This window comes from Pholcus phalangioides, unplaced genomic scaffold, assembly GCF_987345545.1.
Source record: "Pholcus phalangioides strain wild (caught in Gottingen) unplaced genomic scaffold, Ppha-v1.0 ptg000003l_1, whole genome shotgun sequence".
In the NCBI taxonomy this organism is placed as follows: Eukaryota; Metazoa; Arthropoda; class Arachnida; order Araneae; family Pholcidae; genus Pholcus; species Pholcus phalangioides.
The window spans coordinates 39,957,104-39,979,310 of record NW_028301596.1 but is presented as its reverse complement, the minus strand read 5'-3'; the positions used below and the strand labels follow the sequence as shown (position 1 = coordinate 39,979,310).

Below are 22,207 nucleotides of genomic sequence, written 5' to 3'. Positions count from 1 at the left end.
ATTTAACATGAGCCAAATAACAATCACTCAGTTTGGTGGGGGAAATAAAAACCTCTAGATGAATTTCGAGGAAAACAAACCCTAACAATTGTCAGTTAGTTACTGATCAACAACACTCTTAGACTCTGCAGTCTTTATGCTAGCTAGTATTTCTACCTGCAAATCAGATTTATCTTAGGAACGTATATATTAGTGTATTACTTAAATAATAAAAACAAATAATATTCATAATAAAGTTTTGTAATGGATGAATAATTCATAATATGAAATATCTGAATCAAAAAGTTTTTAATTAAAAAGAAAAATGTTTTTTCATATATTTTGAAACTTATTCATCGATTTTGTGAAGAATGATAAACTTGTTCATCAAATTTTTCAATTTCATAATTTTTTCCAATAGATAACGCTGTAAAAATGAACGCCTTTCTCCTTTCATTTTCTTAAATATTATTAATAGAGCTCAGATCAGGTCATATGTGCTCTAAAAATTGAAATATGCACTAAATAAAGCTGAAATGTGCACTAAAAATTGAAATATGCACTAAATAAAGCTGAAATGTGCACTAAAAATTGAAATATGCACTAAATAAAGCTGAAATGTGCACTAAAAATTGAAATGTGCACTAAAAATTGAAATGTGTACTAAAAATTGAAATATGCACTAAATAAAGCTGAAATGTGCACTAAAAATTGAAATATGCACTAAATAAAGCTGAAATATGCACTAAATAAAGCTGAAATATGCACTAAATAAAGCTGAAATGTGCACTGAAAATTGAAATATGCACTAAATAAAGCTGAAATGTGCACTAAAAATTGAAATACGTACTAAATAAAGCTGAAATATGCTAAAAAAGCTACCACTAAACCACACATGTATCTCGTCCATGTTCCTTTGCGGAACTTCTTACGAATTTATACATGTTGGAATGTGCGTGTCCGTGGTGTGAAGCTAACGTGAAGCTTGTTTCTGTGTAATGTGTGCAAAAAAGCTGAAATATACACTAAAAAATTGAAATATGCACTAAAAAAGCTGAAATGTGCACTAAAAAAGCTGAAATGTGCACTAAAAATTGAAATATGCACTAAATAAAGCTGAAATGTGCTAAAAAAAGCTACTACTAAACCGGACGTGTACATTCGAGTCCCGTTTTAACGAATACCGTTATAGCGAAAATCTCGTTTTAACGAACGCTTTTGTAATCAACCCAGATATGCTTACATAGGAGGAATGCAGAAACCTAGAATTTTTTTATAACGAAATGATTTCTCCGGTTTCTTGGAGTTCGTTACAACGGAATTCGACTGTATCTCGTCCATGTTCCTCTGCGGAACTTCTAACGAATTGATACATGTTGGAATGTGCGTGTCCGTGGTGTGAAGCTGGTTTCTGTGTAATGCTTGTTATAGTGCTGCCATCTACCCCATATTTTTCGAACTATGAGTTAAGTGTAATGTTTGATGATTTTACCGTTGTAGGCCTGTTGCTCTATGCGGCGGAACTTTTTAATGGGCAGATCGGCTTGCATTCGCACCTCGAAGTTTGGAGGAAAAAATATTATTCTTAATGTTATTTTATTATAATAAGCTAAGAATGCTGAGATATGCACTAAAAATAGAAATATGCACTAAAAGCAACTCAAACGTGCACTAAAAATAAGATGAATCCTGCATTTAAAAATGGCGAGATATCACATGAAGTCAAAAATATGTGTGAAAAATGAATCTAATAATTAGTATGGGTAGGCTGACCATATTTCCTTGAAAGAAATACGGGACATTTGGATTCCAAATACGGGACATCGCCAATTATCGCTAAGAACAACGCCAAAAGTGAACAATGTTGCCAAATATTGCTGAAATTACGGAAAAATCGCAATGGCGGGAAACGAAGCATTACTGCTAATTGCTGTGGATTCCACAAAATAAAACGTTCACCAAACCAAATATTGGGAGAATAATGTTGTTATTTGTAGTTGTAATTATCATAATATAATTTATAAGTTCAAAACTTTCTTCAATCTTTGACTTCAATAAAGAATAAAACTCCAAGTAGGCGTCATGTAAAAAACGGGAGAAACCGGGACACATTTGTCAAAAAGTCGGGACGGCTAGAAAAAGGAAAAAAATCGGGACTGTCCCGGGAAATACGGGACGTATGGTCACCCTAAGTATGGGGCTAAAAATGAAAAAATAGGCAGTAAAAAATTCCAAAAAAAATGAAAAGATTGATACAAATTTTCAATTTATGCATTTAGAAATGCCGAAATATGCATAAAATAAAAAACGTGCATTCAAAAATGCTGAATTTTTCCTAAAGATGGAAAATATGCGCAAAGAATGAAAAAAAAATGTAGTAATATGATCTGAAAAAAGGAAAAATATTTGCAAAAAATAAAAAATATGCACGGAAAGAAAAAAATATACACAAAAATTTTTTAAAAAATGCATATTAAAGCACTGAAGAGAAAAGTGCAAAAATATGCTTTCATTCCTAAAACATACAGTCGAATCCCGTTATAACGAACTCCAAGATACCGAAGAAATCGCTTCGTTACAACGAATTTTCGTTATAAAGGAATTCCAGGTTTTTGCATTGTTCCTATGTAAACTCATCTAGGGGATTAGAAATGTCTTCGTTAAAACGAGATTTTCGCTATAACGGTATTCGTTAAAACGGGATTCGACTGTATACTCTTATATTCTAAAATTTCGGTGATTTTATGCATTTACAAATAAAAAAAATGCAGTAAAAAAGTGTAAAATATGCAATTTCATATCCACTTATGCATTTTCATATTATCCAGGCTCTAATTATTTAATATTTGATTAATTTAATCATAATTATTTTAGTTAATTATATAATTATATTAATTTGATTATTCGACGCTCGTTATAGCGACCATTCCATTGAAACGACCGCTAGAATAAGTCCCAGTTTTTTTCATACAACGACTATCATACATGTTTTAACTTTCGATATAACGACCCTCCCAATATAACGTCCGTTTTCAACGGAACGTAGGGGGTCGTTATATCTAGCGTCGACTGTACTTGGTCTTTTGCTCTCTGTGGTGCGACTTTTCACCGAGAGATTTGAGAACGACAAAAAAAACTCAATTTCAATCTACTACAGTCGAATACCGTTATAGCGAAAATAAATCTCGTTTTTACGAACACTTTTCTAATCCCCTATATAAGTTTACATAAGAACAATGGGGGAAAAACCCTGAATTCCTTTATAACGAAATTTCGTTATAACGAAGTGATTTCTCCGTTTCGTTTATTGGAGTTCGTTATAACTGGATTCGAGTGTGTGACTAGTATTAAACCGTGACATACCTAGTAGACATTCCTCCGTGAAATTCCCAACGAGCTGGTTCATGCCGGAAGTGTGTGAGTGTATATGTTTCGCGGTATAACGTTAGTATAGTTATGATTCCAGATTTATGCATGTTTCAGAAGTGCTTAAATTTGTGTTTCGCACTGCAAGTGTATTTGTCAAAGGGCATATAAGCGCATAAAAGGCTTTTATAAGTGTAATTATCAAAGGGCTGAGTTTTTGGTATCCAGACCATAACTATGCCACCTTCGGGAATCGAACCCAGGGTTTTATTATTATGCGAAGTCACATCTCACAGTGGCGGAGGGAAAAAAAAAAAAAACTTCGCCCAACGTGGGGCTCGAACCCACGACCCTGAGATTAAGAGTCTCATGCTCTACCGACTGAGCTAGCCGGGCGCCGTAAGCTGTCAGAAATATTTTGTTGTTGTCAACGTTTCCACGTCAGCCCATTCAAATTCGGAAATCAAAGAATTAGCGATGGTTGTGCAGTCGATTCCCGATATAACGAACTTGAAGAGACCGGAGAAATAACTTTTTTATAATAAAATTTCGTTATAAAGGAATTTCAGGTTTTTCCATCGTGCCTATGTAAACTTATATGGGGGAAGGGGGATTAGAAAAGTGCTCGTTAAAAACAGATTTTTTTCGCTATAAAGGTATTCGACTGTAGTGAGAGGAGGGGAACAAGGGGTCCACCCCTCGAAATATTATGGGTCCACACCCGCAGAACAGAAACCCGTTCAAGGAGGCGTGGCTCCGTAAAATCAATCATTAAAGATCACCCGTGGTAGACCTACTCCACCAAACACCAACTCTGGCCATATCGCTATATTGCAATTTACTGCCATTAGTGAGATGGGTTGGAAGTGAAGGCGCTGTCTATCGGTGGTCGCCTCGAGTTCGTTAGGGAAAATATCTTATCTATATCCTTCCCTGGGTTCGAACCCGGGATCCAGACAACAACCTTCACGATGGTAGACGAGCATCTTCCCACCATGCCACTCGTGCACGCTGTGATAGGCCAACACCTTATAAAGCAGAAAGCTTCCGAGCGAAGCTTTGACATCACTGAAGTCAAACCATTCCACCTGTAGCCATTAGCAGTCCGACGTATGCGAAATTTTTACCTATTCTTGGATTCTATCTAATGACTATAGGTGAAATGGACGACTTCAGTGACGTCGCGAGCTTTGCGCGGAGGCTTTCTACTATAGAAAGTTCTAGCCAGAGTTGCCAGATTGGCGGTTTTCCCGCCAAATTGGGCTGGTTTGAGAACGGTTCGGCGGGAAATTTTTGGCTTTGGCGGGTGGCGGTTTTTTGGTAATTGCGGTAGTTGTATTTTTCGGGGATTTTCCATGTAGGGAATCAGAAAAATCACTTGGTTCGGGGCCCATGATGCTCTTAAAACGGCCCTGCCAAGAACCCAGAAGAGTTCTTAAATTTTTTGTTTACTAGACCGTGAAAAATCTTATCTGGGACCCATACCTAATTTTTAAAATCATTGTACCAAATTTCGTAGGCACCTATGCACTTGAGGCAGTGCCGTCTTGACACATGGGCTAACCCTGGCACGTCACGGAGGCCTTGAATGAAGAGCGGGGGAGGGGCGATAATGAGATGTGGTTAAGCGAGATTAAGCATGTGAATTGGTAAGTAGGCATTTGCAGTCTGGATAGAGGGCTGAGCAAAATCATTTTGCCCGGGGGGGGCCCATTATGCTTTTAAGACTATAGTCTTGAGTCCAGGCCATCTCTGGGCCGTTTTTCCAGGGGAGAGAATGTGTAGCCCTGACTTTCGTAGCTTTTCAAAGAAATCAATTTATTCGGTAAAAAAAAACATCTTTTTTTCGTAAAATTAGGGGGGGGGGTGGTTACTGACTATAACAAGAAAAGCTATAAGCCACAACTTTGTAGGCTAGAATATCGTCAAACTGTAGCTCGTTTGTCGCTTCATAGATAGTAGCACATGTTCAAATGATTTGGGCTACTTTTTGGCTACTTTTGAAGAGGATTTTGGCAGGAAATCTTTTAAGGACCTGGCAACTCTGGTGATGGCTAGCCACACCTCAAAACCGGTTTTGGCGCTGCGGAGTTATGCAGGTGCTTACCTAGCTTTAGAAAATGACTGATTTTTATGGAATAATATGGTTGAATCTATTGTTCTCCCTCCCGAAATACTTTACCAGTCGTCCCCTTCCGAAATAAATTTTTGGCTACGGCCCTGGATGGGATACAAACTGGTTCTCAGCGAATCGGCTATTAAATTGGCTGAAACTTGGGATACAACATTCACGAGCAGTGACCTATTTACAGGAGAACTTGGCGGGCTATGGCTCAGGGCGGCAAGTTCGAAGGAGCGGTAAATTTCAGGAACGAGTGACCTAGAAAATTAGAAGTGGATTTAATGGTACAGCAAGGAGTCAGTGAGTGACCAAAACAGTAACCTAGAGAGTTCACAAGCACGTGAGTGAGCAAAAGAGTAACTTTAGCAAGCATGTGATTGTCCAAACAAGTGACCAACAGAACAAGGGACCAGGTCGGTAAGTGACCAAAAGCGTGTGTAAGTAAGTGAGTGATCAAAACAGCATGCAAGCATATGTGATTCGGTTCGCATTTCCACTTCGAAGTTAATCTCCCCGTTAAAAAGTCTCGCCACAGAGAGCAACAGGCCTACACACAACGGTACACTTATTCAATCATTACACTTCACTCATAGTAAGTTGATGGCAGATGGATATACAACACATAACAAGCATTACACAGAAGCAAACATCACGTTAGGTTCACGACACGCACATTCCAATGTGTACCAATTCGTTAGAATTTGCGTAGAAGAATGTGTACGAGAGGTGCGTGTACGGTTAATTAGTAGTAGTAGCATGTGAGTGACTAAAAGAGTGACTTTACCGACACAGGTGTACTTGCAAGAGTGGAGGGGGAGGTAAATGGGTTATAACACAGGGTGGCGAATGCGAGGAAAGAATACGTAATCAACAAAAAAATACTATCATGGGGGAGAAGGGCGATAAAATTTGTGTAGCCCCACACGTAGCCAAACCATAAATGCGCCTCTGTGCACGGGGTTCTTCCTCATAAATGACAATAATTAAATTGTATAATTTTAACAACGGTCACCAAACTCAACCAAAAAATTTGGTATCCTTATTTTAACAAACCGGTGCAAACTGGTAAATCCTATCACTGCAGAAAACAATTGTATAAGCAATATGCATTTATATTATTTCATACAATATATGCTATTCATTCAATTTGTCCAGCCGATAAGTGCTGTTCTGTCATTACATGCACTTTCATGACGACCTGAGTCATATTTACTTCTGCAAAGGCACGGGGTGGGGGGGGGGGGCGTCGGAAGCATTTCAGATGTGTGGGTGCTCGTTTCGAGAAGGGAAGTTTTGATTTCTGAATGAATTGGGGAGATGCTGAGGTCAGTGCTACAAAACACTGGAAGATCGAGCACCCAAGGCTCAAACACCACTGCAGTATGGATAAATGTGTATGCTGCACCACTGCAGCATACTCTTGCTGCAATGTTTTGCTGAGTCCACATGGACTAGATTGTAGCACATTGTCTGATGTATCAGTGCCAGATGCATGTTTACGGCGGGGGAGGGGAGGGGACTAACGGGCTATAGTCCCGGGTGGCAAGTTCAAACGGGCGGCAGATTTGAGGAATGAGTGGTCAAGAAAATTAGAGGGGGGGGAGACAAATGGCCGGGCTGAAAAAATTATGGGGTGTTTAAGTCGAATTTTTTTCCCTGATGTTTTGGATAATTCGAAGATTGATTCAGAAACATTTCGCTGTAATGACAAGATACCAAAATGTTTCTTTTCTCTGAATTTCTGCTCAACTTTTGGTCATCTCTTTTTTTTATAAATTCATGATACACTGATCTTTTCTAAAATATAGCATAAAAACATTAAAAAAAAATTGCAATAAACGAAACCTGAAATTTGGGTTGTTGTGGCTGTGAGAAGCAATACTTTCGTTATCAGTTCACCACATGCACACACTGCCTATTGCTTTTCCGCGGGGAGCTGGAGTTTTTTACTGGATTTCATTAGTACCTGCCACATGCAAAGGCTTATTACTAAGAAGATACGTTTGTGCGTGTATATGTAAATCTCCTCACAGACCAGGGTCGGATCTAGAGATCACTGTTTAAGAGGGTTGATTTTTTTTTTACACATCAAGGATTGGTTGACCATACGTCACGCACCGTTCACGTATTTTCTGGGACAATCACGGTGTCCTGATCGATTTTTTTTTTTGAAAAAATGCCCCGTTTTTTAGTCGAAGTTTTCTTCAATTTGTTATTTAATCAAAAATATTGATACAAGTAATTTTCAACGGATTTATTGAATATGTAATATTATCATATTCGAATTTCCCTTGGGTCACCCCGCTCACCCCCCCCCCCCCCATACATCCGCGCCTGTCACAGACGGAATATTTAACAACTGCAGCACTGAAATCCCAGTGACTTTTCTGTTAAAATGTGTTGAAGATTCATGTCTAACAGTATTTATGTTTTGAATATCAATATAACATTTTCACCGTGTCCAAACGAGGTTCATAGTCTTACTCAACTCTGAAAACGAATTGTGGTTGCCTTATGGATGTGGATATTGATAGAAAAAGTAGAGAATAAAGTCACATTAAATCACGAAGAGGACTAAAACTAAGAAAGCAATAGATATTTCCCTATTTCATCACATTACTATAGACATGTTGACAAAAATAAAGCTGTTGAAGTGCGAAAATCGCGTCTTTTAATTCTCTTAATGAACTTGAAGGTTTTATGCAATGTTTAAGAACATCCAAAAGAAAACTATAAATGAAATAGTTTTCGTTGATCATTTTTGTCGCACCACGGTCATTTTCTGCACACGAGGGCTAATTAGACCGTGACCTACAATTTTTATTGTCGATTCCGAACAGCCTTTTTTTTAGACACACCGAGAGATTGGTGCGCCAACTCCTTCGAGATGTGGGACTTCCTGCGGTAGTGGTCATGTTGCCGTTTCTGTTGTACCCCTCTGCCAGGAAAGTTTCTGACAAGAACGAACCGGGAATCGAACTCGTGACACCTCTAAACATCCTTTGTTACTTTAAGCGAGTATCTTATCGACCTGGGCTACCTCGCCCAATAGTCTTTGTGATCGTTTACGTTTTATACAAACACTAGTTGCTTCAAAGAGAAAATTAGCATAGTAAGTGATAATAGTAAATTAGCATTTGATATATTTTTCATAACAATTAAGAGTTTTTCATTTTTTTTATGAAAGTGGTCTTCCTATAGCGATGAATAAAATTCAAAAATTTTTTGCTGTTTTTATGTATATATTTTTCATTTTCTTTCACTATAAATTTTCCAATGTAGAGGGGGAACGCTAAAGGTCCTGGCCGGGAAGTTCGTCAAAAACCCTGGCCTGGGAGGCTCAATCTGTGACCCGAATCATGGGGACACCTTAATTTCTGCTTTACTTGGGTCAAGTAAAGCAGAAATTAAGGGTTACCGTCAAGTCTGGTCTTAATAATGATGGTTCAGTATAATAAAAGCTCCCAGCCGTCTTAGAAAATGCTCTTTAAATTTGGCTTTACTGAATCAAACTAGTAATAAACGTGCAATATCCGTGAAGATAAGTGTTTAGACAAGAAAAATAAATAAACTGGTCCTTTGGAAAACACGATTTATCACTAAATTCTAGGGAATTGTTGCGCAATTCGGTAGTTATTTGTTGCCTTTCAGCTGTAACCGCTTTTTCTTTTTACTTGCTGAGTAGCAGCTCTGAGAATTATTGCTCCAAAAAGAATCAGGCTATACGTATGATAACAACACCTACACCATTCCACAATGCTGACACCACTGATAATAATAATAATAAACCATTCTGAAGACGGAGAAAAATAAGTTTTTATCTTTCTTATCTCTATTTCCATAGTCATCGAAGTACACAATCTTGTGAGAAAACAGAATTTAAAAGGACTTTCTTTACAACAGGAAGAGATTTCATTGTCAGGATCTAAAATATTTTCCTCAAACTGAAATTTTATTTCAGGTACATGAAAACCGAGGGGCAAGATTGAAGTTCTCAGCTTCTGAGTGTTTCAAAAAATATCTTTGCTTTGCTTTTTTTTCCCAAGCGGTGCACTTGAACAACATCATAAGTGAACTGAGTCTCTTAAGAGTATCATGGGCCCACCCCCTTCCCCCCCCCCCCTACACCTGGCTAAAATTTTCTGGTCAACCAATTTACATGCTTACTCTCGGCAATTTCAACCAGACTTCATTTTCATGAGGCCTCATTTGTAGGTGAATATTTCACAAACCACCGAGTTTCAGACTTACTGTGATGCTTGGCTAGAAAGCCAACAGTTTAAAAATTTTTTTTTAATTCTGATAAAAAGCTTGTTTAAGGCCGGGATTAAAAGTTTTATAAAAGATCCTTCACAAAATTTGAAACAAAAATAAACAACCTATATGCTCATTGGTCGCATTTTCCAAGTTTTATAAAAGAACTTTTGTAAAACTCTATAGTATAATCCCGTTCTAACCCATGGCCGCAACGACTAATACATTTTTGGAAGGCTCACCTCATACTGCCTTATTTCACCAGTTGATTGCATAGGTGGTCACAATATTATGGCTCGATAGTGTACATTGACTATGCACTGTTTCATTTGGACTTTATATTAATTGACTTAAACTGGCTTCTTAACGACTTACTTAACTTGACTTTGCATTCTATCAAAAATTACGTAAAAAATCAGGAATGAAAAATTTTGCATCAAATGAATCTTTCGTGTCAAAAAACTGCTGCAGACAATAGACGAAAGAAATAACTTGTTAATTAATTAAATTCAATTTGTTCTGTTTTTCGTCTAGGACTGCAGAAGTTGAGATGAAGAAATTGGCTGAAGGTAATGAATAGGACTGTCTTCATGACTTCTGGGGATCGGAGCTGAAAAATGGTTTTTTTGGTAGGAAATGGATCAGCAATATTGAAGCAATAAGTAATCTCAAAATAAATGAAAATTCAGAAAAATTAAAGAAAAAAATACAAAATTTATGAAAATTCAGAATCAATAAAGAAAAATGAAGGAAATAAATTCAGAAATAATGGAAACTCAGAAGAAAGAAATGAATGTAGATTAAATAATATCTCAGAACCAATGAGAATTCAAAAATAAAAAAAATTAAAACAATTAATTCTGAATAAATCAAAATCCAGAATACATGAAAATTTATAATCAATAAAATTCAGAAAAATTAAAGAGATGGATTCAGAATGAATGAAAATTCAGAAAAATTAAAGAGATGGATTCAGAATGAATGAAAATTCAGAAAAATTAAAGAGATGGATTCAGAATGAATGAAAATTCAGAAAAATTAAAGAGATGGATTCAGAATGAATGAAAATTCAGAAAAATTAAAGAGATGGATTCAGAATGAATGAAAATTCAGAAAAATTAAAGAGATGGATTCAGAATGAATGAAAATTCAGAAAAATTAAAGAGATGGATTCAGAATGAATGAAAATTCAGAAAAATTAAAGAGATGGATTCAGAATGAATGAAAATTCAGAAAAATGGAAGAAAATAAATTTGGAATGAAAATTCAGAAAAATGGAAGAAAACCACTTCCATTGGAGAAAATGATTGAGCAATTAGAACAAACATATAGTGGCATAAAAAGTGGCAATGAAAAAAAAAACAAAATAAAAATATAAAAAGAAATAAAAGGAAAGATATTCTAAGGAAAGGGTGGAAAAATTTAAAGAAAAAAACTATTGTTTTTTAAATAGATACATAAGACATTATAATTTTCAAAGGCAGCTCAATTGTGTTCAATATCTAAATAATGACTAAACTTGAAAAAGAGCAATAATTAATATACAAAGTGTCCAGATTGAATGTCCCTAATTTCAAACATTGATTAAAAAATTAGTCATTTCACATAGGGTGACAATATTTTTAAAAAAAAACTTGGCTACTCAACTCCGAGCGTATGACAACAAATTTTCTGTTACCATATAACACCTTTGCATCGTGTAGAGAGAGAGATTTCCCCTCTCCAGGGTTTTCTTTTTCTTCTTTCAAATAAGGCAATATTCCGTGTATCCAAAAGGGTTAATAAAGCACAATTTCTTAATTCGAGGCTCAGAAAATCCCTTCCAAACTTTTTAAAATCGGAAAGAAACAATCCCAAGATTTAGAGATAGACAGCTTTTTCTCAGCCCCATATATCAAGGAAACAGATATTTTCTGGATTTTATGCTGAGGTGAACTCGAAAAAGAACCTGGTCTCTACCAGGGAACTCAGGCCCTCTACTTCAGCGCATTAATGCCACAGTTCATGAAATAAAGAAGGCAGGGTCGTGTCTCCAATGGTATAGATGGTAGCATGCTTGCCCACGATGCAAGATGGCCTGGGTTCGAGTCCCGGCAGAAAAGAGATGGGGTTTTTTTTTTTTGAGTTCATCCCGGCATAAAATCCAGAAAATGTCTGTTTCCTTGAATCCCAAGATTAATGCATGCTTTCACGTGATATGGTCATTGAGACATTTTTCATCCGGGCAACAAGCAAATGTGGAAGTGCACTGGTTTTCTTTAACAAAAACTTTCCGAGTGTTGCTTTCTTTTCTGAAATAATTCTCATCCTTTCCATTTTCTTGTTAAGTGTAGGAAAACTAATCAAAATTAGGGACATTTCAACCAGACACATAGCAATTACAACATTAGTAAAAAAAAATCTTTGTTACTGTTCAACTTGATAATTTAAATAAATGTCATACATTAAAGCCAAAAGAATTTAGAACAGAAAATAATCAACAGAGAAAAACATTGAAGGAAACAGTAGCAACAAGGAAGAGACGATATACTGTGAAGCCACCCATGATGAGATCTCCACAAATTGTTCGAATTGATACAGTCTTATGCACTGAAATGTCTCCCAAAAAATTTGTTTTTTCTAATGCCTTCCTCTGTAACATTGTATCAATAACTGAAGGGTTTGGCCGGACAATGGTCTATGCTGTTTTTCCAAACTTTCGCGGAGACGCCAATAAACTCATTGCTGAATTAGATAGATTTTTTCACCTGGAAGTAACATAGGTCGTTATTCCATGTGGGAAGGTAACTAAAGAAAACAATGAACACGATGGCAGCATAGACCATTGTTCCAATTATAGAACTGACAATTGCAGCTGTGTGAAGTGGCATAGCAACGACATATGTTGCTTTCTGCAGGAACTGACTTGAGGAACAGAGAACGGAAGTTATATGGAATGTTGTTTGTGTTATATGTCAAAAAAACTGATTTCACAAAAAAGGAACATAGACCGGTTATTCAGCCAAACATGTCACCCTGATAGCCTGTTCCATCAACCCTCTTTGCTCATAATGCAAATTTGAAATCTTTAATTTTTCACCTAATATCTAGCAGGCCAAGATAAAGCTGTCCAGAAGATAACCTTTTTATCTGAACTGCAGAGAAGATCTGATTGCTTATGCTATGATCTTTACTGAAGACTGTCTATATCACCAATTTGGGCAAAATATTTTGAAAATCAAAATTTTGAGCCATTGCTTTTTAAACCAGAAATATTTTTAAAGTCAACATTCTTCTCAACTAAAATTACTATCTCACAAGAAACGTAAGAGTCACAACAATAAAGTGATGCAATGCTTATAAGATTTTGATGGTTTCACAATCAAGAGGAGTAAAATAATGAATTAATTTTAAAAGAATCGTAGGGTCTTGGAAACAAATTGATCTGGTGAATAGCGCAGACGAGTTAGTTTATTTATATAATCTATTATACAATATTTGATTTTACATCATGGGAAAGTGTCAACAAAATTTTCAACAACAACAAAAATGTACGGTGAATTATTACTCTCATAATATACAGATAAATGAAAATGAGAGACATATATGGAATATTCAGATTAATAAAATTAGCAACACATAATTCCAGGTAGAAGAGTATTACACACACAAATAATAATAATGGCATATTGTAAAAATGTACACATTGTAGCTGCTTTCAGAATATTCCAAAACCAACGCAGATAATACATAAGTCGGATATTTCGATAAAGATGGATACCGAAAGTTTTTAACAATTTTCATGGACACTCATTTCTTTTCTAAATTCTTGAATTGAGCCTCTAAAATGAGAAAAATAAAACATCATAAGTCCTTTACTAATATATGAAGTAAGTAATAAATCATTCAAAATAGATCCCGCCATAGTCATTTCATACAAATGATGGCTTATCGGGATGTCCCAAAAGTAAGTTTTGTCTCCGTTTTCCACAGATAAAGCATTATCACAGAGATGTACTACATCAGAGTACAATGCAATGTTTTGCTAATAAATTTTTGGCATAAATGCCTTAGACATTGATGTATTTATCATATTGTGCAATCAACAACCTTACTCTCAAAACTCTGCACCTGGAACTTGACGAAATTTGTAACAGTGTGTTACACCCCTCTCCCTCCCATCGTTTTGTTTCTGAAGTAGCATCCCAACGATGCTGATCATTGATGACGTCCCAACCATTTCACAGAACGCTGTCACCATAGATGCTCCGTAACCAGCTATGGATATTTGCTGAACATTTCCCATGGGCCCATTCATACAGCACACACACACATTTGATGCAATATCCTCCACATGTCTCCATGACATTGGACCTCCACATGTCTCCATGACATTGGACTCTGGCCACTTCCTTCTCTGGCACTCTGGATGTGTACCCATATTAACATCTACTTTCAATCCCACCATCATGCATTCAGGAATAACTAAAAATGTGTATCCTTTATTTTTTGATTCCTTGTGGTCTGATGTCACAGTATGAAATTCAATTTTGGAACCTGTAACATATTCCCACGTATTGCCAGGAAAGAGGGAGGGAGAGCAGCATGCTGGGAATATCTGTATTTTCCGGGATGCCAGGAAATTTGAGTCACATATTCCATAAAAGTTCTTAAATACCTGAACTCTAAGAACTGATTGAATTGGCTGATTTGAAGCTTGTCTGTAGTTTTCTGCATTTCAGGATCCTTTGTATTTTACAAACTATGTTGGAGATTGTAAAAGAAAATCTGAAATTTGAACTAACATAAATCTTGGATTATTACAAATGTTGGATACTAAGCATATTCAATCTCACAGACTAGATGAGGTAAATACAAAAATTAGTGTTCACTGCAAAGTATTATTTGTATTTTTGGATCATGTGTTTAAGGTTTGAACAAGCACAGATAAAAATTAAAAAATTGTGCAGCAAAACACGATAGTGTAATACAAAAGCCACAGCATATTTTTTCAATCTCTGAACATGCAAAAACACAGAATCTATATTTTGTATTAGGCTGACGATAATTGGGTTTGAGAGATAAGTAAATGCTTCATTTTCATTACCGTTATCAAATTCCTAGACAAAATATGTTTACTACATTGAAAACTATTACAGTGGAACTTCAGTTAATGAGTAACTCAATTAACAAGAGCAATTTGCATAACGAGAAAAATTTTGAACAAATTTTGGCTCAATTAACGACCAAAAAATTTTCTCTTTGTTTACCAGTTACAGGTAATTACAACTGAACTGATGGCTCTCTGCTTTTATCAACATACAAATAATAATATAAGGGATAATCTCCTCCCGTGCAGTCTCCAGTCAGCATGCTAAATGGAGCAAAACTCTCCTAGAGTTTTTGAAAAACCATGGGACTAGAGTTTGATGAAAATGACATTCAAGAGAACTAGTGGAGAGACATAGCCAGAGGAGTTGACCATAGATGAACTGATGGATCTCTTCAGCATTAGCTTGTGGACGGGATCTCCTCTGAAGAAGAGAGAGATGTGGAAAGATCCCTCATTTTAAATGAAATAAAAGAGATGTGGGAAACTGTTCAAAGAGTTTGGTAGAAAAGAACCACACAAATAAAGTTGCTGTAGTGTGAGCAATGAATCTATCCAACAGTAATTTAATTTCCCATTTCCATGAAATCCTCAAAAGGAGAAAAGCAAGTGTCATTGTGTGTCAAGTGAGTTTTTAAAGTCATGCACACACAAATATCACAGTGAGCAAGCAGATAACAGTGACCAATTATTGTTGATTAAATGTCAATTTTATCAGTCATTTTCATGTGAATGAATTATGGAACAAATCATCTGAGTTTACATAATTTCTTATGAGGAAGTTTGATTTCATATACAAGTGATTCGGATAACAAGCATGTTCAAGGAACAAATCGTGCTCATTAATCAAAGTGTTCCACTGCATTTTATTCCAATTCGCATACTTATTCAGAATTTAAAGATATAACGATATCAGTCTTCTGAATGTATCATGTGATCCGTATTAAACCTAGCTTTTCCCAGCATGCCAAGAATGAAACAGACTCTAACATTCAAAAAGCTGTTCTCCCCCTTATTTTTACTGCATGCTCGCTACTGTGGGGGTATGCGGTACACAGAAAATTTATGATATATTTCATGATCTTTAACTTCCTATTGCCAAAGTTATTATAGATCAGCTGATGCATGAGCTAGAGAATGATGCACATTTTGCCTACTAATTCAAATTAACAACCCTGTTAGAATTTGCATGCACAAAAATTGTGCACCCACATTCGTTGAAAATTAAGAAATGAGCAATTGCTATACTATAGATTGGTTGCTGGTGCAAAAGATGATTCTGTGAATTGCCAGCATTAATATGGATAGGCTCTAACAAGACAAACGGTTATATTTGTCCAGGACCCATTATCTCTAAATTTTCAAGCATTCTATTTAGTCTTTTAACCTCATAGGGAATGGTAAGATATCTTGTCTTCTCACAAGCTTTTTGTTTTAGAAATAATGAGCTCTAAGATTTTGTAAATTGTATTTTTCTGACAAGTTTTACATTTCTAAGCAAGCTATTAAACATTAATTTTTGTGTTTTTCTGCATAAACATGAATCCATTGCATGACTTTACCATTCGCCAGCCAGAAGAACTATGATTAATGCAGTGGATAAGTAAACATCTTTTCAATTTAACCAATATTGAAGGCTATTTTTTTTGTTTGATCCTTTTCATAGCTAACCACTGTACTCCCATTGATGTATGCCTTGTTGTACTATACCCCTATAGGAATTATTTGTCATAAACGGGACTTTCATTACAACAGGCTCTTAGCCCCTAACGGCCATTACAATGAGGTTCAATTGATACTCTGCAGACCAAGAAAAAAAATATTGTTGTAGAGGGACTATTGTTATATCTAGAGGCAGCAGTTCAACATTGGAGTGTAGAAATTTCCAAACAAGACCCTAAAAATATCATTGCAGAGGAATTAGTTCTTATATCAAGTATTGTTTTAGCAAGGTTCCACTGAATATTTGTAAATAATATTGTGGATTTAACCGTTATATTATTGAAACATTTGCCTCACCTAAACGTTTTGAATAAGCATCCAACTTATATGCAACCTGCTCCAATTTTGCCACACTCTCATCAACTTGATCAATCTGATCTAAGTACGGTTTCAGGGTAGCATCTGAAAAATAAAAGCATTAAACTACTATTATCCACATCAACATATAATCTAAAGATGTGAATTCCACTATTTTGAGAAAACAGCACCGTATAGTCTGCAGCAGTTTATTATCCGCATGTGAAAATTTCATTCATTGATGTTGTCATCAATTTGTTCACTGATTGCGTGTTACTTTTTTTGACGAAAAAAATTTCAATTTTTTTTTTCTCACATCTACAGGCTATCTTGTCTGCTGATTCAAATTATATAAAATGCTCAGAGTTAAAAAGCTCATTTTTTTAAACTTACCAATTCGTCATAACATCTGACAAAGCAAACTCATCACAGCATTTATAGGCTATCTATAAATTGTTTAAAAACTATTTTTTATTAATTAACTTTGGAAATATTTATTTATACTCCACCCTCTAGGGAAAAAAACTTGCAAATAAAATGCAATGATACATAACATGTACCTCCTCCTCCAAACCAGAACATGGCCTGTCCCTCTGTCTCAATGAAGAGATACAGTATAAGCAGGTGGCCAAAGAAATGGGACATGCTGGAAAAACATAACATGTAGCAAGAAATTCTAATATTTTTTGACATATAATAATCTGCAGAGGAAAATACAGTAGCAGGTATGAAAAAAATCACGATTTTTTAAATTAAAATTAACAGGATGCTTGTTAATTAAAACAAATCTTGTTAATCATTAAAATAATGCATATTTTTTTTCCTCTAATCCTTCAAATTCAATTTAGCATTAATGAATTAACTAACAATAAAAATAATAAACAATAAGAAACACACAATAAACAAATTACAAGCAAAAAATATGAACATTAAAACTCTGTGTTTATGTAACATAAAAGGTCGTTGAGCCCAAATTAATTCATAGACTAACATTTCTCTTGTAGGGGAAATTGCTTTTATTCATGGGAGCTCTCCCTTCCACCCTTTAAAGTGTGGTGATGGCCATTCAGTATCAAATATGGTGTAAGGTTTCTCGATTCCCTCGATGTACAACCAAAGACTCATTCAGCATCAAATAAATGAAATACGTATTCCATAGATGAGATTGTTTTTTGTGCAATTGATGGATGCATTTATTATGACGTGTTTCAGACTTGCATGATGTATCTTAATAATTTACACATTTTTTTGTTCTTTCACATATTTAATGAGCTTTTGGTAAAAACGAAGCAAACTTTAGACTTTTTCATTTTTCATGCTAAAATTTCAAGTCCAACAGTATTTATGTTGATATAATATCTATTATTTTAAACCAGTAATTAAGGGTATAGAATTCAAGGCTTTATACAAAACCTAATATATGTTTTTGATGTGAATATGTCTTTTAAATCAGCTGACGATGCTGGGAGCATCCACAAAAAGTTATGTGCCAAAATTCTTTAAAATGCCCATATCTCAAAAAATAGGCAATGCAAGCCAAAAGCAATAGCATCGTCAGATGCACACTGCAAAGGTGCGTTCAATGATATCACTCCGGTTTTAATATGTCTTCCTATCTGGGCACCAGGCCCCACTGCCCTGATTCATAACAAATTGCTTTCCCGCTATATCTCGAGCAGTTCACAAAGAAAATAGATGACATTGGTATTGCTTGTTAACTATTTCAAAGACAAAGCCAATGATAATAAGTAAGTACCTACCATCCAATTCAAAGTACAAAAACATGTATTCACATCAAAACTTGTGGCCGTGTCTAAGACACAACCTACCCCCAATTTTTAAAAATTTATTATGGGATCTCTAGTGCTCCATTGTAACGCATTGCCAATGCTTAGTGCAGTTATATCTAAGTTCAGCGCTCCCTATATTTGTCTGAAATTTTTTCCTATACACAAAATCTAGAAATAGAGCAGTTATCTTTCTGCACTGTATCTAAAAATTAGGTTCAAGTCCATATTTACCAGATTTTCTATATTTCTTTTAATCAAAAACTTTACACCAAATAAGGGGGAAGAGAGAGAAAAAAGTAATCTTGGGAGTGAAACAGAAAATATATTTTCCCCATAATGTGGTTGGAGACAAAAAGGGGTGATATGTTTCCCCTCCATAAATGTCTGTGACTTGACAGAAGAAATCCCCCACCAACTATTAGCAAGGTTATCTGTCATATTTTGGTGACTTCTGAAGTAGGGTGATACACATATTCTCCAAATATTGTGGGTTTGCGATCCTGAGTTTCATTGCAAAATTTTTTTGTCTTGACATGTACTATCACTCTTTTAATTTCAACAGTAAGGCAGTATCAATACTTAACATTAAATAAAATCACAGAAATCAACATGGGAGGCTCTTCTGTGGCAGTACTGGGCACTGCTCTAGGAGGGGCACCAGGTACAAGTTGAAAGAACACAAAAAGCTTTGTTAGTCAAAAAAGCCTGGTCTGGGCACCAAAAATAGGTCCAGCACAGTAAAGATTTTTCATCGAGCAACTCCTGAAAATCAAGGCCATGGTAATTGTGAGATACACCCTGACCCAGGCCCGTAGCCAGAAATTTCATTCAGGGGAGGGGGCACTTTCATTTTGGCGGGGGGACCAAAGTGATAGAACAATGGATTTGACCATCTTTTTCCCTTTTTTTGGTCATTTTCTCACATGTCAGGGTGGGACCAGACCCCCAAGTCTGTCCCCCCGCTACGGCCTTGCCCTGACCTCATTGGTAGGGGTACACAGTATAATAAGTAAAAGTGATGTCACGATCCTGCTCAGCATAGAAATCTTGTGGGGTGAAACGGTACAAGTCATTGCAAGTTGAGCACTAGCGACAAGGTTCAAGAGAGGTGCCACTGTCCTAGTGTTCATCGTGTGGTTTCTTGTTAAGGATACAAATCCAGAACCGTGAACCAATAGTTCACTTCACCACTACATGACAGGCAATGGTCAAAGGCATGGTAAGAGGAGGGGGGGAGACCCCCCAATGCAAATGTAAGAAATAACTGATAACAACATAGTTACATCTATTGCTCTGTCCCTTTACTCCCCCTTCTCAAAATACTAGTTGTCTTGAAAGAATACTCACTATGGCCATGAAAAAAATGATCACTTATCGACAAAAACTATACAATAGTTACATGGCCTGCAGGCCAAATATTGGCCATAGAACTGATGAATGTGACTTGCAACTCCCCCTCAAACCTTGTATAGTAAATTAATATTAAAAAAACTTGAATACTGAAACCATAGTAATGACTATCACTATCAGCTTACATTTCTCGTTGAGCTCCTTCAGAGCCTTGCTAACATTAGACGCTATTTGCTTCATATCAGAGTACTTAGTTATTGTCAAACGGTTCATATCTTCAAGCAACTTGTAGTCATCTTGTGTAGCTGCAAAATTGAAACAAAGTTTTCATGTAAACATAAACGGCACATAGAGGTATGATTCACTCGCCTTTCATGTAACAATTAAAAATCACTCTTAAAAAATATATATATATGACACTTTTTTGAACAACATATAATAATAATAACCCGCTAATTCTGTATTGAGATAGTCAGCGATCTTGTCAAACATGTTCGTAGCCAGTTCATTCAAGTTAGGTTCTGGTTCGGTTGGAGACTCAACGCTCTCCATGATGAATCTGAAAAAAAAAAATTGAATGATCGAAAATGTGGGGAAAACTGACTGAAACATACATTGTAATGATAACACAAATATAAATTAATTCATAAAACGTGTGTTTAAATTTCATTACTTCTAAAATTAGATTTATTGGATACATTCAGTTAAATCTGAGAATGAACCTCTTTCTTTCTAAGAATGAAACTCTAAGTGTTCTATTTGCTTTTTTGACCACAGCTGAGCAATGTTCAGAAAAGCTAAGCTGCTTGTCAATAAGATTTCCCAAATCGGTGACCCTAGTTGCATCTCGAATGATAATATCATTCAAGTGAAACGTGGGATGTTCGAAACAAAATGAGTGACCATGCACTTATCAGAATGAAAAGTCATGCGCCATTTATTAGCACATGCTGCAATCAAGTTCGCCTAGAGCAGGGCTGAACAAATGTATTGTCCGGGGGCATGTAAAATTTTTTACCAAAAATAATTTTTTTAACCACGTGCCGGACACGGGTACAATAAAATAATATGCACGTGTGTAAAAACCATAAAGGAAAGATTTTCTACAATGAAATAATTAAACACAGTAATACATTTATAGGTGGCCTATATATAATGTTTTCCGGCACGTAAAATATTCATTGAAGCATGTATTATTCTAAGCCACATGCTCGACCAGGCATGTAAATGCTTGGAGATTTGTTCAGCCCTGGTCTGGAGCCTCTCCTTAAAAGCTTAGATTTCCGCACCCCTTCACGTCATCTGCGAATTTGTTAACAATCCCATCGATACACTGCTTATGGATAAAAGTGAAAACAGAATAGGACCAAGGACACTTCCTTCGGGGACCTATAGAGATGTAAAATTCTGGAAAATAATCTTTAGGGGAATATTCTCTTCCACCCCTAGTACGACTGTCAGTCCCGCTCCTAGTATATGATGCCTATGATGCATGAAGCTCATTGCATTCACTATGTGGCCCAGCTCATAGTATTCCAAACTTTTCATTCAATCATCCTCCCCCTTTTCAAAATTTTTCTTCATTGTTTTTCCTCCCTCTTCAGCTTGAGCCAACCCATAGAATCCAATGCAAAACCTAAAGCTTCCACCAACCCCCTTGGATATTTCCATCTCTCCTAGAGGGCGATATTGCGCACTTCGGGAAACACTGGCCTAGCTTCATTTAAAAATTAACATATCAACATAACACAAATCAACATATAAAGCACCCTGTAATGATTAATGTGATATTGTTCATGTAGTATTGTACTACTACTGAACCAGACATGAACCTAGTCCATATTCCTATGTGGAACTTCTAACGAATTGGTACATATCGGAATGTGTGTATAGTGAACCTGACATGAAGTTTGTTTCCGTGTAGTGCTTGCTGTGAGTAGTGCTGCCATCTGCCATCAATTTTTTTTCCTAACCATGAGTGAAGTGTAATGAATGAATAATTGTATTGCTATAGGCCTGTTCCTCTCTGTATAACTGCATAACATATCTATTAGACTGTTAATTTATGATTTTTTTTTATCTCGAACAAGAAGTTACACGGTTACGAATAAATTTCCAGTAAATAATATCAAATAAATACATATAAATTACGTTAGGGAACAGGTTTCTTCACTGGTTTTTACAGTTTTTGGTAACAAGTTTCTTTTCAAAATGTAAACATTGAATGCACAATAACGG

The 22,207-nt window shown here is 35.9% G+C and overlaps 1 protein-coding gene, 1 long non-coding RNA gene and 2 other non-coding genes across 5 annotated transcripts in view; 1 reads left to right on the top strand and 3 right to left on the bottom strand.

The window, feature by feature from the left end:
• LOC149088535 (uncharacterized) overlaps positions 1-18,130 on the top strand; it is a 27,140-nt gene extending 9,010 nt beyond the window's left edge. The window contains exons 2-3 of the long non-coding RNA XR_016194677.1: positions 10,256-10,350; positions 17,834-18,130. This is a non-coding gene — a long non-coding RNA (uncharacterized LOC149088535). The remainder of the gene's footprint in view (positions 1-10,255; positions 10,351-17,833) is intronic.
• TRNAK-CUU (transfer RNA lysine (anticodon CUU)) lies at positions 3,669-3,741 on the bottom strand. The gene has a single exon. It is a non-coding gene; the product is annotated as a tRNA-Lys (tRNA).
• On the bottom strand, positions 13,153-22,207 carry Blos2 (biogenesis of lysosome-related organelles complex 1 subunit 2). 2 transcript variants are annotated; one of them, XM_089248065.1, is made up of 5 exons: positions 22,110-22,201; positions 20,419-20,528; positions 20,155-20,274; positions 16,830-16,934; positions 13,153-13,542 (listed from the first exon to the last, which is right to left on the bottom strand). In XM_089248065.1, exons 2-5 carry the CDS (start codon positions 20,519-20,521, stop codon positions 13,511-13,513), a joined length of 360 nt encoding a protein of 119 aa, XP_089104191.1. In that variant the 5' UTR covers positions 20,522-20,528; positions 22,110-22,201; the 3' UTR covers positions 13,153-13,510. The 2 variants fall into 2 exon arrangements, with proteins under 2 accessions (XP_089104191.1, XP_089104190.1); XM_089248064.1 differs by having other exon boundaries at positions 13,166-13,542; positions 22,121-22,207.
• On the bottom strand, positions 17,185-17,264 carry LOC149088536 (small nucleolar RNA SNORD36). The gene has a single exon (XR_016195445.1). It is a non-coding gene; the product is annotated as a small nucleolar RNA SNORD36 (small nucleolar RNA).

Excerpts from the sequence above, each read along its gene's own strand:
- Blos2 (XM_089248064.1), bottom strand. The coding sequence starts at position 20,521 with ATGGAGAGCGTTGAGTCTCCAACCGAACCAGAACCTAACTTGAATGAA. Across the intron at positions 20,275-20,418 it reads TCTCAATACAGAATTAGCGG|CTACACAAGATGACTACAAG; the intron begins GTTATTATTATT and ends TCAATTTTGCAG. Across the intron at positions 16,935-20,154 it reads GAAGGAGCTCAACGAGAAAT|ATGCTACCCTGAAACCGTAC; the intron begins GTAAGCTGATAG and ends TTTATTTTTCAG.